The 16,605-nt window shown below is 33.8% G+C and overlaps 1 protein-coding gene across 5 annotated transcripts in view; it reads right to left on the bottom strand.

Annotated features, from left to right (window-relative positions):
- The window catches only part of arhgef10 (Rho guanine nucleotide exchange factor (GEF) 10), an 87,475-nt gene that overhangs the window by 39,199 nt on the left and 31,671 nt on the right, over positions 1 to 16,605 (bottom strand). Inside the window, exons 4-14 of one of the 5 annotated variants that reach the window (XM_009293079.4) lie at positions 14,353 to 14,646; positions 11,960 to 11,996; positions 11,632 to 11,720; positions 11,346 to 11,402; positions 9,675 to 9,862; positions 6,012 to 6,128; positions 3,791 to 3,902; positions 3,599 to 3,708; positions 1,391 to 1,468; positions 1,077 to 1,256; positions 733 to 849 (exon numbers count right to left, since the gene is read on the bottom strand). In XM_009293079.4, the coding sequence (XP_009291354.2) occupies positions 733 to 849; positions 1,077 to 1,256; positions 1,391 to 1,468; positions 3,599 to 3,708; positions 3,791 to 3,902; positions 6,012 to 6,128; positions 9,675 to 9,862; positions 11,346 to 11,402; positions 11,632 to 11,720; positions 11,960 to 11,996; positions 14,353 to 14,646 (1,379 nt within the window). The remainder of the gene's footprint in view (positions 1 to 732; positions 850 to 1,076; positions 1,257 to 1,390; positions 1,469 to 3,598; positions 3,709 to 3,790; positions 3,903 to 6,011; positions 6,129 to 9,674; positions 9,863 to 11,345; positions 11,403 to 11,631; positions 11,721 to 11,959; positions 11,997 to 14,352; positions 14,647 to 16,605) is intronic. The other 4 variants (XM_021473176.2, XM_021473177.2, XM_073928566.1 and 1 more) reach the window with 4 other exon arrangements.

Genomic DNA, 16,605 nt, shown 5'->3' with positions numbered 1-16,605 from the left:
ATGCTGTGTATCCCTTTGCAAAAACTTCTAATATTAGGACATTCTCAAAATATGTGAAAATGGTAAGCGTCCTGTGATCCGCAACGCCTCCAACAATTTGAGTTCTCATAAAATGACATTTTCTGTTCTAAAGGAAGGAAAAAACAAAAAATATTTCTCCAGCAAAATTCTCTCCAATATGAAGAACGGACAGTAGCCCATTGTAATTTACATGTATTAAGTCATTTACCTATTTAACATTTCAGATAATGGTATCACTTTCCTTCTCCAATCTTTCTTTAATTTACAGAGATTAATCCCCTTGTAGATCCATCAGTGATTTATATAATTTAGTTTTAGCTTTTGACATTGGTTCAGCCATGTAAGCTGAGGAGAATAATTTAACTAGAGCACTCTTATTTGTATCATCAGTGATTTTTTTTTAATGGTTTTTGAAGTAATGTTGCCAGAGCTGAAGATATCTATTAAAGTCTTAATTAATTCTTTAATTGAATTAAAATCTAATAAATGTCCTTTATCCATAATTGAACATGAAGTTGTCATCCCTTTCGTAGCCCATATTTTAAAAGCATATCTAAAGAATTTGGTTTAAAGTCATACGAATTCCTTTCTACCTATTTTAGTATTTAAATAATCCTACAGATAGAGTTGGAAACTTATTTTCAAAAACTGCATAGCAGAACGGGTCTACATGTAATTACTGCACCACAGAAATATTCTGGTATGTTTAACCTTGAGGAAGTCCAGGAAACAGGGTTTAGCGGCGCATGCCTTCCGCACCACTCCCATCGCCAAGCTGAAGTTATTCACATATTCACTGTAAGCGTCCAACACCATAGACTTGGAAAACTGCAGAAGAGACAGAGAAAGGGTGAGAAGGACAGAATACATTAGAAAACATGATGCAGTTTAATAGGATTGTTTTCAGAGGAGGTACAGTTTTTTTTTTTACTGTAAGATGCACACACCTCATAACAGATGATTAAGGGTGGAGAAGGTTTGTACATGTAGAAACTCAAAAAGAGGGTGTGGAAACATGTTCTCAAACAAATCAATTCTACAATGAGATATCTCACCGATGCTACAAACACATCTCCAATCATCTCCAGCTCATCCCAGTCAGATACTCTGCTGGCAAGCGCCATCTGGAAGAGTGCATGACACTGCAGGATCTCCCGAATGCGATGAAACACCACCTTACGCTTGCGGTCACTGAGTAACCGAGGCTCAATTTCTGCCAGAGGCTTCTCATACTGCTGTCATGCACAAAGGGTTTAAAAAAAGTGTTCACATTTTTGCAGCAGGTCAAATAATCCATTCATGCACAATACACAAATTTAATGCAAAGTAAATCAGCAAATCAGGGCAATTACACAATTTTAGTACAAACCTCTAAAATTCTCTTCAGAGCTTCCAAATAGCTCTTCTCGCTCTCCAGAATCTTCTCCAGAATGCATCTCCTCATTACCTGTGCATAGAAAAACAACCAATAGTCACAAACAGAGCTGAGCCATTTATTTTAAAGAAATACTGAACAAAGCTTGAACTATTAGCAGAATCGGAAGTAAGAACAATTCAGCATGATTCAAAAGATTTGGGTCAGCAAGAGGTCAAGGGGTTCAAGAAAAAAACTTTCATGCATCCCAATCATCATTTATATTTAATCAAAAAACACAGTGAAATATTAATACAACTTTGAATAGTGGTTTTGTATTTTATTTTTTACAATTAATGTGGAGGGCTACCAATTTGGTATGCACAAATTTGCTCAATTTACTTTTAATTATATATTATTGTTAATTATTAATGATATTCATCCATGTGAAGATCATGTTATTGATTTCTCACTATAATTGTTAACAATGATTTAACAAGGTAGGAAACAGAAATATCAATATGCAGCACTTCCTTTCTATAATTCTCTGCAAGTATTTACATCTTCAAATGATCACTTCTACAATATTTTCACTAGCCGCTAACAATTTTTAACAAATCATGCACTACGATGTACCATGTTTGTGCAGATTATCAACTGTGTAACATAAATCAACTTTCAGGTTTTACTAAGATCATCAACAAATCTACAGCATTTTTAACATAGCTGACACTATTCAAACCATTTTGAGAGAGTGGAGATTACATTCGTTCTAGTCTTTAGGCACAGTTTTACTTTCCTGTCTGAAAATACTTGATTTTCTAATCAAAAACGTGTTGCTCTAAATGAGGCTTCGGTTGCTTTTTAAGGGGGTTTGTTGGTGACCCCTGCTCTATTATCATTCTAGTATGCCAATTGCTGCTGAAAAAAATATTATAGTGCGTAATATTTAAGTGTAAACCATACTTTTTTTGATCTTATTCAATAAAAAAAAAAAAAAAAAATATATATATATATATATATATATATATATATATATATATATATATATATATATATATATATATATTTTTTTTTTTTTTTTTTACTTACTAGTGGCATATCAGCTGTTTACTAGTACTTGATACATGGCTCTGTAAAATAATTGATTGCTGCTTGGTCAATCACTAGTCAATATTTCAAGGTATGTTATTCTCTGATACATGTATACGCTTGTGTATTTGTCAGACTGATGTTCTTTTGGTGCCATTGTGCAACCGAATAATAATACAAGAATGTTAGGCTGCATTTTTTATTCTGCAAGCTTTATGCTTACTTTAAGAGCTAGTAAATTATTAAAGTTCAGATAAATGTTTTGTATATGACTGTTTACTTTTGTCGCAAGTAGTTGTGTAATAAGTGTGGAATAGAGCATAAAGCTGGTTGTTATTTTAGAGTAAAACCTTTGAGTCTTATACAGTAGGGCTTATTTGTCTGTTTGCTTTTTGTCAGCAAGAACAACCAGCTGGATGTACATTATCCCTTACTTATAAAGTATATAACTCTGATAATACCTTACTCTGCATTCCTTACTCCTACCCCATAACTAAACTTTACCACAAAAATCACATTAATAGCAGTAAACTAGGAGTTAAAGGAAATATATTTAGTTAATAGTAAATATGTGCTCCCCCTAATTAAGCATTACAAAATGTACAAATACATTTATTTATTTGTTCATTGAGGTACTTAAAGTAACTTCTGTTACATATTTAAAATACAAATGAAATCAAAACTAACTATATTATTTTGTTACCTCACATTGCTAGTTTTGTGAACAATTCAATTGTGCATGTCATTAAGAAAACATTTGATTGCCCTTGTAATCTCAAATTAAAATATTAAATTGCACTTCCTGTTTGTTTTTACTTAAATTGTCAGATTATGTCTGTCCGAGGCGATGCAGTGGCGCAGTAGGTAGTGCTGTCGCCTCACAGCAAGAAGGTTGCTGGTTCAATCTCGATAACGTCCTCGGCTGGGTCAGTTGGCGTTTCTGTGTGGAGTTTGCATGTTCTCCCTGTGTTCGCGTGGGTTTCCTCTGGGTGCTCTGGTTTTCCCCACAGCCCAAAGACATGTGGTAAAGGTGAATTAAATAAACTAAATTGTCCGTAGTGTATGAGTGTGTATAACAACTTTAGCTTGGCAGCAGTTCGTCAATAGAGAAAAGGGGCTGTGAGACAGTACCTGGTGTTGAGTGAGTCCGTCAGGCGCAGGTCCAAGCACTGGGTCCACATTAAAACACTCCACCTCAATAAATAGATCTGACTCTTCATCAAAGCAGCTGGGTTTCTTCTCTGAGGAAAGAATGATGGGTTAATCAGAAACAATAATCATGATTCATTAAGCTGAAGGTTGTACTATTATCTTTACTCTTACCATGACAGAGAGATCTGGTGCGGATGAACGATCGGCCCTTTCTCACTGCGGCTTTGGTTTTCTGCAAGCCGTCTTTAGTTCCATCTTTGGCAGCTTTTACCAGCCGCTGCATCTGTAGCAATTAAAGTTGAATCATTCAGAAGTTGAACTTTAGTCTGAGTAAACTACAAATGACAAGGTGGAATTCACTAAAAAGAGATACTTTTATAATATAAAAATCAGGCCATAACACAAAACCTGGTCCTATACCACCACTCTGCATTTCCTGATTTAAAGTGATAGTTCACTCAAAAATGAAAATTCTGTCATCATTTAATCCTCCAGTTGTTTCAAACCTCTCTCAGCTTTTTTCTTCTGTTGAACACAAAACATATATTTTAAAGAATGATAAAAACAGGTAATTACTGACTTCCAAAGAATTCCTTTTTCCTACTTTGGAAGTCAATGGTTACCAGTTTCCAATCCAAATCTTATTTTGAGTTTATTACACTGTACAAAACAGGTGATAGCTGCAGAAAGATTTTTGTGATGTGAATTGTTATCTTACATTTACCTAGTTTACCTAGCTTAGTGCGTGCGGACTGTTAATTTGTATTTAACTGTATATATACACAGTTAAAGTCTGAATCATTAGCCCCTCTTTGATTTTTTTTTCTTTTTTAAATTTGTTTAACAGAGAAAGGAAATTTTCAAAGGAAAGGAAATTATTTTGGCAAGAATAAAAGCAGTTTTTAATTTTAAAAAGCCATTATATGGTCAAAATTTTTTGCCCCTTCAAGCTATATATATTTTTCATAGTCTACAGAACAAACAACCGTTTTGGAAAACTGTACCTTTCCTAATTACCCTTTAAATGCCTTTAGCCTTTAAATGTCACTTTAAGCTGAATTTTAGTGTCTTGAAAATATCTAGTTAAGTATTATTTATTGTCATCATAGCAAAGATTAAATAAATCAGTTATTAGAAATCAGTTATTAAAACTTCAGTTTAGAATTGTGTTGAAAAAACTTTTTTTTTTCTCCGTTTATCAGAAATTGGGGAAAAAAATAAACAGGGGGGCTAATAAATCAGGGGGGCCAATAATTCTGACTTCATCTGTATAAGTTTTTCCTAACAAAATGAAAATGAAAATTCAAATGCCTAAAAAGATCAATTCATTTCAAAACAACTACCCGAATGATAAATCAAACACTCAAACGATCAAATAATAAATCAAAATGCATACTCAAATGAGAAATCAAATGTATTTGATATTTAATTTTCAAGTGAGTAAAGTCCTGTAATAATTAAATGACAAATCAAACCATTAACACCAAGAACAAAAAAATTAAATATTATATGTATTATAACTATATGTGAGATCTGTTTATTTTAAGCCGGTGCACTGTAGATCCCAAAATAAAATGGATGTATAAGATGTGCTGATACTTTATTTTCTGCTGAATAGATTCATGTCTATTCTGCTTAAATGCTTATGTCAGCATCAGTTTAGTTTTTGCTAATCTTTCTATCCTGGTTAAACTGCATTGCGCATGTTTATCGAATATAGCTCAGGGTTATTTTTTTAGCTGAATAGAATATAAACTAAAATGCAGTACAAATCTTTAGTGTATCCACCCATGAAATTTCATTTGAGTTTTGAAGGTGTCAACAAGACAAACCAACATCTTGAAGAAGAGCAATCCTAACTTAAAATAAAATAATAAAATAAAATAAGATCTCAAAAAATCCTAACAAACATGCATCTATTGTTGTGAATGGACAAAGAAAACATCAACAATGACACAAGGTGAAGGAACATGAAGGCTGATGGGTAAATAAGAGAAAAAGCGACTGCAACCACAGCTCAGCAACTGCAAATCTGCTCAATTTATTTTCTTTTATTTTTTAAAATAGTTGTTTGATTATTCTACATCTAATATATAGTGTGTTTTGCTGTGGCAGACACTGAGGAGAAAAAAAAAAAAAACACACGCCACCAAAGTTTTCAAACACAGAATGTCATGCGAAGCCAAATGTGAAACGAACGAGAAGCAAAAATAACAAAAAACAACATTCACTGTCCACAGCGGACAGCAGCTACATCTATGTAGACATGGACAGATGTTTAGTGTGGATGACGAAGGTCTTAGTGTTGATGAACAGATGAAGGTGAAAACCAGCACCACTAGCACAGAGAAGAAAGAGTCGGACCCACAAATACACACTCCTGGTGTTTTACCTTCTGCTCGTGTTTGTGTTTGAGCTGCTGTAGCTCTACTGTTCCCACTGTGTTTGCCATGAGATCTCGCATCTTTCTCTCATAGTGCTCTTTCAAACGTGCCAGATCTTCAGACAGCTGAACAGGGGCAGAGAACCAGTTACTGTACACAACCGCAATCACTCCTTCATTCCTGTCCTCCATTCAGAGATATCACTAATGTCTATGTGGCATGCTATTGTTTACAATACACAAAGACAAAGGTGAACAAATGTTAAAACTGAATAATAATTGAATAATTGGGTATTTCTATAAATAAGTTTCAAGAGTTCACACTAGCTGATGATTGATTATAAAGTGTTTTTGGCATGCTGGGAGAGATCCCTGAGCTCATAAGATCCTCGAGCCCTAGGCTCTCTCCTGTTTGCAGGGCGAGATGGGAGTTTGCGCTCAGGTAGATCTCGAGAACTCCCCTGCTCTTTGAAGCTAGAGAGCAATTGTTTGTGCGATTGTTATAAAGATATAACTACTTACTAGGAACATGTCTATAGTGCTTATTTGAATTAGTCAAATAACTTAAGTCGCAACTTAACTTAAGTGGAAGGAAACCGGGGGACTTGGTAGGAACTTGAACCAGTGACGTTCTTGCTGTGGGGCAGCAGTGCTGACCACAGCCGTGCCGCCCGTCAAGGACAGGAGGAGGATTAGGGGAGGATGGGGAATTCTTCAAATGAGGATGACTATGGAATGGTACCTAGGAATCGTCTGGTAGGTAAATCATAAATGCGTAACCAGCCATTACCAATCATAAGCACGTGATCCTTCTGAAATTAGTTTATAAATAACTTCACATTGTAAATTATACAAATTGATTATTTAAAAATTGCTCTGTTTTTACAAACTGTAAATCTAAAATGAGCTCTGAAATGTAAAAATTTAAATGTTTAAATTTAATTTGGTTTAATTTTATTTTATTTAACATTTGGTCAAAACTGTGAAAGTCTACTGAGGCATGGTATAATATTATTACGGACTGAATGTGGAATATTTATTCTTTATTTTACATTACTCTATTTACACTATTATTGTTTTTTTTCCTCAACATTAGATCAAAACAGCTCCAGGACAACATATAAAACTTAAAAATAATAACAGTAAAAAAATCTTTTATAAATAAATAAATTAATTAAAAAGGGTGGTATATAGAGTATAATTATTTACATACAGTGTCAACAGTTATTCACTATTTAACCTTTATGTTTTATTTACGTTCTATTCTGCTTTCAGGTCCATTTGGTTGCAGAAGTGTAGAAAGGGATTCCAAGTGCTATAAAAATCTTTTAACTTCCCTTTAATAATGTACAGTGGAAGTCAGAATTTTTAAAACCCCCAAATCATTTGCCCCCTTGTTTATTTTTTCCCCAATGTCTGTTTAACGGAGAGAAAATGTTTTCAACACATTTATAAACATAATAGTTTTAATCACTTATCTCTAATGACTGATTTATCTTTGCCATGATGACAGTAAATAATATTTTACTAATATTTTTATATTAATATTGTAAGACACTTCTATACAGCTTAAAATGTCATTTAAAGTGTTAACTAGGCAGGTTAGGGCAACTAATCAAGGTATTGTATAACGGATACCTAACACACACACACACACACACACACACACACACACACACACACACACACACACACACACACACACACACACAAACACAAACACACACACACACACACACACAAACACACAAACACACAACACACAGTTGAAGTCAGAATTATTAACCCCCCCTGAATTATTAGTGCCCCCGTTTATTTTTTTCCACCAATTTCTAAATAAAATGGAGGGAAGATTGTTTCAGCACATTTTTAAACATAATAGTTTTAAAAACTAATTTCTAATAACTGATTTATTTTATCTTTGTCATGATGATAGTAAATAATATTTGACAGTCTGCTTTTAAAGACACTTCTATACAGCTTAAAGTGACATTTAAAGGCTTAACCAGGGTTAATTAGGTTAACTAAGCAGGTTGGGGTAATTAGGCAAGGTATTCTATAACGATGGTTTGTTCTGTAGACTAACAAAAAAAAATTTACTTAAACGGGCTAATAATTTTGTCCCAAAAATGGTTTAAAAAAAAATTTCAAAACTGCTTTTATTCTAGCTGAAATAAATCAAATAAGACTTTCTCCAGAAGAAAAATGTTATCAAACATACTGTGAAAATTTCCGTGCTCTGCTAAAAATAATTTAGGAAATATAAAAAAATAAAATAAAAAGGCGGTATATATATATATATATATATATATATATATATATATATATATATATATATAGCTTAAAGGGGCTAATCATTTTGACAATTAAATATTTATGTGAAAATGTCCTTGCTGTTAAACATCATTAGGGAAATATTTAAAAAAGAAAAAAATTCAAAGGGGGTTTAATAATTCTGATTTCAACTGTATGTCAGTTTTCCCAGAGCAAGATTACCGGACATTTCCTTGATCCATTGATTAGAAGAGGGCTTTTGAGTCTGTATATGTTAATGCAATGACACGTTTGGCCTGCAGCAAACTAAAATCTATTAGTTTGTGCTTCTTTGTATGCAAAACCAAACTTGGGTAAATATGAAATAAACACAGTTTGAAATAGAGAGGATTATTTTCCTCTGTTAATTGACAAATCAAACAAAAAGTCTCCTTCCAGAATTTCTGCATCTCTTAACAATTCCACATACAATGATGGAGTGTACCGCTTTCTTCTCTGCATTTTGTACACCAGTCAGGAATAATTGGATTAAATTTATTTAGCTTTACTGGGGTAATGTATGTTCTAAAAAGCCATTTATAACGCAGTAGTCTACATCTAGTTACATCTACATTATTGCAAATAAGGACATGTGTATGTATATTATTTATTATTTTATGCCATTTTAAACTGTACATATATTAAGAATAAATAAATAAAACAAAAATATTTAGTTTCAGAAATTATTATTATTATTATTATTAATACAATTAAATAATAATATTAAAAATAAATAAAATGTATAAAAGAATATTAGATTTATAATTAAAATTATTTTTTAAACCTTGAAAAAAATTTAAATAACCCATTTATGAATATTATACCAAACATATATGTGAACAACACACACAAACACACTCTTTCAAATTCCCACAAATCTCCCTTTCGACAAAAGCTTCAAAATTATCTACACTAAATCTGTTCAGTCAGTTCAAAAATAAACCAACTCCCTGGCCAAACATTAAACACACTCACACACTCAAATAAACCTCATCAACTAAATCAGGGCCTACATACACAAATAAAACTGAAGTAATTACGTGCAGATTAAAGTCTTTTCTCACCGTTTCCAAATACTAGCATGAGCAAATGTGCAAAACCAAAGATCCAGACATCTGTTGAGACTACACTCACGCATCTAAACTTCTACATCTCAGATGTTCAACGCAGCATAATATTATCACAGTTTTACAATGTTTAGCGTTTTCTGATCCAACAAACACAATAATCATGCTTCTTTTAAAAGCATACAAAAATCGTACTGATCCCAAACTTTTGACAGATAGTGTATATTAGACACAGAGAGAAAAAACAAAACAGTGAAAGACAAAGAGGATTAGCAGTGCTGCAAATACACACATGTGTTTTCTTGCTGGGTGCACGGCCCCTGACGAAGGCGTCCGGGAGGCCGTTTTCTCCATGTCCGTTCTCTACGTCACTGTTTTCCTCATAGCTCTCAAATTCGCTCGAGCTCCAGCCATTGTCCAGCGAGCTGCTGCCACCCTCCTCCCCGAACTCAACGTCATCATAGATCATCTCATCTGGGTCTGACAGCAACACAGTGCTTACATTAGACTAAGACGGTCACGATTACATCCAGCAGCAACAGAGCTGTCGGTCACATGACACATTTTTATTGCAGAGAAGGCATATTTTACTCTCAGTTTTCATTTCAAAGTAAGAGGCATCTTTATTGTGCAATCAAACAATGTCCAGTCACATGAGGAGTATTCTCACAACATACTGTTAAAGGCAGAATTATTAGCCTTTCTGTGAACTTTGAATTATTTAACAATTTATTTAACAAGTTTTTCCTCCTCACATTTTTAAACACAACAAATAGCTAATTTTTAAAGCTAATTTGTTTGGTCTTTGCCATGATTACAGTACGTAATATTTTACAAAATACTAGTATTCAACTTCAAGTGCAATTTAAAGGCTTGACTAGGTAAATTAGGTTAACCAAGCGAGCTAGGTTAATCAGGCAAGTCACTGTATAACAGTGGTTTGTTATGAAGCCCATCAAAAAGTAAGTAATATTAAAGGGGGCACATAATATTGAAATATAATAGGAAATACTGGGCCGATAATTTTGCCTACAACTGTACATACTTGACGCACATGATTAGTTGCATGTTAAGTTTGATAGACAGTTTTAAAGACATTTCTGTATAAAAATACACATAAAAATTAGCTTTAGAAAGAAATATTTGGATTCAACATACAATTTAATACACATAACACTGTTACAATGCTGTGGTTTTTCATCGCTTATAGTTACAGTACATCTACATATTTCACTGTTTAGATACATTCAGACTATTGACTACTTACAGTAACAGCTAGTAAAACATAAATTAACAGACTATTGACAATTTAGCAGCCTTCAAATGATAAATTTACAGACTATTGACTATTTAGCACCTCCTAAATGATGAATTTACAGACTATTGACTAGTTAGCAGCTCCTAAATGATAAATTAACAGATTATTGACTATTTAGCAGCTCCTAAATGATAAATTAACAGATTAATGACTATTTAGCAGCTCCTAAACGGCTTGGTCACCAACATTCTTCAAAATATTGTTAGGTCCGTTCACCAAAAGAAAGAAATTATAACCATTTTGAATGTAAGGAGTTAAAATGACAAAGTGAAGTTAATGATTATGTACATTTTTGGTTAACTAAGACTTTGTTTTTTAATATTATGTTCATAATCATTTCATATTTGTCGTATGAAACAATCCTCTAAATAAAAAACTTAAATTGCCAACAGGTGGCAGTAAATATATATTGAGCAAGTCTTTGAGACATTTATTAATATAAGCAACTGATTCATGCAGCAATGAACAACTCTTTATTTGAATGGATCGACTCCATTTATTCATTGAATTCATTAAAAATTCTGATGAATTACTTAAGGAAACATTTATGAGCTCTCTCTCCATCACAGAGAAAAGTAAAGAAAACTAGATAGTCAAAAAATAAATAAATTGGTAAGACTATGAATAAGAATCTGTTTAAAATACCTGTTGTGGATCCAGAGTTTTCTCTTGGTACATCATCATAAATCACTTCATCTGGACCTAAAACAAACACAACCAAGCAAACAAATGCACATCATCCAAAATATCATGTCTTAACTAAACAAAGACGCAAAGACTGTGAGTGTACAGTGCTTGCTAATGAAAAACCCTGAGCTGAGAAGGAAGGAAATGTCTGAGATTCTCCCCAGAAAGAGGAAACAGCTGAACGAGGCAAACAAGACTTCTTCCATTCACATTATATCAGGCTAGCAAAATGTGAACAACTTACTCTCCATCCAGGCTGTGTTTGCTGGGTCTGAAACCCACTTAGTAAGAGCGTCTTCCTCTTTGATGACCGGACACTCTTCACTAAAAACACTGGACAAACCAATAGCAATAATTATAAACAATTCCCTTAAAATATCCTTGATTGTTTGCATTTTGCTATTCAAATATTATAACCACAAGAAGTGAAGTATTTCTGACATAATATTGCAAAATCAAAGCACACACACATAAGTGCAGAAAAAAGAAAATCACTGCAGTACAAGGATTTTTTACAAAAGTAATAGATATCAGAAGTAAAGCAGTACTGTACATATGTGTACATCACTCACCTGTCCACAGGAGTATTTACTGCTCCAACAACAGTTACTGCAGGACACATCAAGAGAGACCATGCATTACTTAAAATGCCATGTAAACACATTCAAATAGGTTAAATGATTAAATAAATAAATAATAATAAACTGCATAAAGCTGAGTTTAGACTTATTTAGATCAGGGTTTTAATGCCATTGCACCACACAGAGACAGTAATGTGGTATTCTAGAAAAATGTTTTTATAACTGTAAAAACTTTGTACCTGTTAGACACTGAGCTTAAATGACTAAAATTATAATTGTGAATGGAACTTGTATATTAAATTAATTCATTAATTTTCCTTTGGCTTAGTCCCTTTATTCATCAGGGGTCACCACATTGGAATGAACCACCAACTTATCCAGCATATGTTTTACACAGAAGATGCCCTTTCAGCTGCAACCCAGTACTGGGAAACACCCATAGACTCACATATGCACAAACATACACTACGGCCAATTTAGTTTATTCAATTCACCTATTGCGTATGTCTTTGGACTGTCGGGGAACCTGGAGCACCCAGAGGAAACCCACGCCAACACTGGGAGAACATGTAAACTCCACACAGAAATGCCAACTGAGCCGGTACTCGAAATAGCGACCTACTGGCTGTGAGGCGACAGTGCTAACCACTGAGCCATCGTGTCACCTTGCATATTAAATAAGCAACAAATATTATTATCATTTTGTATCATTTTGTTCATTAATATTGCTATTAATACTTCTTTGCATCTTAAACTGCTACAAACAAAAATAAAGAAATGGTTATTTTAATCTATTACCAGACTACTAAAGTGTGCACAAGTTAATGATTTTTCATGTGCACATACACAAGAAATAAATGATATACACAAGCACAATTCATTTTAACACTCTTTAAATTGATTTACTAAATAATAATATAAATACAGCCATAAATATGCCTGTGTATGTGCACATAAAAAGTTGTACATTTTTTTCTTTCCTTTTTCTATTTGACAAACTCAGACATTGTTGTTCTATATTTTTATAAAAATATAAAACAAATTTATATATAAGAATAATAGCAATGCTACTTTGGACAAATCTAAAATATCGGATTTGTTTAATACTTGCTTGACAATTTTCATACTTTTTAGCATTTGGTATTTACACTCATCGGCCACTTTATTAGGTACACCTGACAAACTGATCGTTAAAGCTAATTTCTAATCAGCCAATCACATGCCAGCAGCTAAATGCATTTAGACAGAATTTAATGTACGCACAATATGTCCAACCTTAAGGTGGATGGGCAGCAGAAGACCACACCAGGAGCCACTCCTGTCAGCTAAGAACAAGAAAAACGAGGCTACAGTTCACACAGGCTCACCAAAATTTGACAATAGAAGATTGGAAAAATGTTGCCTGGTCTGAGGAGTCTCTATTTCTGCTGCAGCATTCAGATGGTAGGGTCAGAATTTGGCGTAAACAACATGAATGCATGGATCCATCCTGCCTTGTATCAACAGTTCAGGCTGGCGGTGGTGGTGTAATGGTGCTAGGGATATTTTCTTGGCACGTTTTGGACTCGTTAGTACCAACTGAGCATCGTGTCAATGCCACAGCCTACCTGGGTATTATTGCTAACCATGACCATCTTTTTATGACCACAATGTACCCATCTTCTTATGGATACTTCTAGCAGGATAACGCGCTATGTCCTAAAGCGCAAATCATCTCAGACTGGTTTCTTGAGTACACTGTATTCAAATGGCCTTCAAAGTCACAAGAACTCAATCTGTATATAATAGAGCACCTTTGGGATGTGGTTGAACAAGAGATTCGCATCATGGATGTGCAGCCAACAAATCTGCAGCAACCAGGTGATGCTGTCATGTCAATATGGACCAAAATCTCTAAGGAATATTTCTAGTACCTTGATGAATCTATGCCATAAAGGATTAAGACAGTTCTGAAGGCAAAAGGGGGTCCAACCTGGTACTAGTAAGGTGTACCTAATAAAGTGGCCGGTGAGTGTATTTATGGTTTTAGTATGTTGCTTTAATGATAGTGACAGTTTAAAATAACATTTAAAATCAAGCTATCAATTATAAAAAAAAGCTAAAAATGTTGTATGGTATACTTTTGACACTTTGGATAACAATCAGGCTGCTATTACACTTTGCACAAAAAAAACAAAACAAAAAAACGGAAACCTCATCACAGCCAAAGCCACAGCTAAATTTACCCCCAACTTCCTCATGGCAAAACATCAGAAAAACAAAAGCAGGAGAGCATGAAAGAAGAAAAATCACAAAGAGAGGGAATATGTATAGCTATGGTAAAGCCCTATCCCAAAAAACAAATAAATAAAATAGAAAGAGACGGGGAAAATGCCTCTCTTTACCATCTTCATCCATAGAGAAGTGGCGGATGAGAACTGGGGTGGTGTAGGTTGGTGGGATCACTGGCACATTTGAAGGCGTTGCATAACCACAGGGCACTGGCACTGAATACCCAGAGGACAACCCTGGGCTACCGGACACCTCCTGAACAACTCCTTCAATCTGATTGGCTGAGGGAGAGGAGGGCGGACCGCTCTGCTCAGATGGCAGCTGCTGTTGGATGGGGCCGATGTCGATCACAGAGTAGGGGCTCACTTTGGGCTTGGAGGAGCAAACCACACTGGCACCTTTGTTTTCTAGTGATCAGAAAGTACAGTGACTTATCCAAAAATGCCTGAGACAATACGGGCCCTGTAGGAAAACTGTATCGTCTTACACATAAATCTCATGTGTTGTTGTTTGTTTAGAGTTAAATTCAGCTATTCTGATCTTATGCAATATATGTGGGAGGAATTCCTGAAAGAAAGAAGTCATATTCAAAACTTTATTTAGGGTTAGAGATAAGAGAAGAGGGTAGACTGAGAGAGATAAAAAGACAGATGCAACCTCAGAAACCATTTCAGAAAAAAAAGCAAGCGAATGCCACCAAAAAGACTGCAGATTTGATTTCCAAGCAGTTATATGCAAAGCTGTTGTAGGTGAAATGATAAGGCCATACTTTACAATAAATTTTCATTAATGTATTTCACTATATTACTTTATTACTTATTACTACTAACATGAACTATGCGAGTATGAGTAAGACTTGTACAGCATTAATTAATCAGTTTAACATTTACAAATGCATTATTAAAATCCAAATCCATGCTTGTTAACGTTAGTTAATGCACTGTGAGTTAACATGAACTAACAATGAACAACTGTATTTTCATTAACTAATGTCAATTAACATGAATAATACTGTAATAAATGTATTCATTGTTTGTTCATGTTAGTAAATTCATTAACCATCATTAACTGATACAACCTTATTGTAAAATTTTACCAATTATAATTTTCACACAGTATTAAAACACTTGACCAATTAAAACTAGCACATTTTCCTGTATTTTGAAATTGTTTATTTACACTTTTAACACCATTGTGGGTCTTTCATTTCTGCGCTGACAACTTTTGATGTTAAGAAGTTTAACAAAGAGACCTATATTGACTGTTTTGTAAAATGATCACATACATATTTTAATACAAAAGTAAAAAATGATTTGCCATTGCTTTTTCTGTTAATTTGCAGGATGATTTCTAAACAGTGCATGTCATTCTAAATAAATACACAGCTTTAAACTAAATTTCAATAAAAACATCAACTAAATCACTTTGTTCAGCTCAGAGTAAATTAACATCCAGATTTGTTGTAACATAAATCAAGTCGAAAGCTTTAATAAGCTTATATAAAAAAAACAACAACATGCTAACACTGGAAATAAATATAGGAAATGTTTAATTAACATGTTTTACAGTATAATAATTTTAATTTCATCAATTTATTCATTCATTTCCTTTTCGGCTTAGTCCCTTAATTAATCTGGGGTGACCACAGCAGAATGAACTGCCAACTTACCTAGCATATGTTTTATGCAGCGGATGCCCTTCCAGCTGCAACCCATCACTGGGAAACATCCGTACACACTCATACACTACGGACAATTTAACCTACCCAATTCACCTATACCACATGTTTTTTTGGACTTGTGGGGGAAACCCACATGAACACAGAGAGAACATGCAAACTCCACACAGAAACGCCAACTGACCCAGCCGAGGCTCAAACCAGTGACCTTCTTCCATTTCATAAAGGTTTCTATTAATTTCTAACTATAATATTGAATTGATATGCACACAGAATTATGGGTTGTTTTTCCCTTTCAATTTTAAAAAAGTGCAGTCAATAGCATGAAAATACTGAGGATCTTGTGATTTGTCTTTAGAAAGCAAAATTGGATCTTAAAATGCTTTATGGTAAACTGTGATATTGCCAGTTCTCTGTATTGTTACTTAAATTCTCCTTTGAAATCCAAATATTGGTGAAAAGAAGATCATTTTTTTTTTAATTCACTGCATATTTGATGCTCATCTTTAGTATCTCTTGTAAAAGTGTAGAGTAAACGAGCTCCATATTATTAAATGAAAGCATATACAAAAGATCTAAATCAATAATAATAAATTAATATATAAATAACACATGATCCTTTTTACCAAACACAGATCTTGTTGCACTTAAAGGGATCCAAAGTTTTACAAATGTTTTTTTTTTTTTT

This window comes from Danio rerio, chromosome 17, assembly GCF_049306965.1.
Source record: "Danio rerio strain Tuebingen ecotype United States chromosome 17, GRCz12tu, whole genome shotgun sequence".
Classification (NCBI taxonomy): Eukaryota; Metazoa; Chordata; class Actinopteri; order Cypriniformes; family Danionidae; genus Danio; species Danio rerio.
The sequence above is the reverse complement of the archived record's forward strand: the minus strand, read 5'-3'. Positions and strand labels throughout refer to the sequence as shown.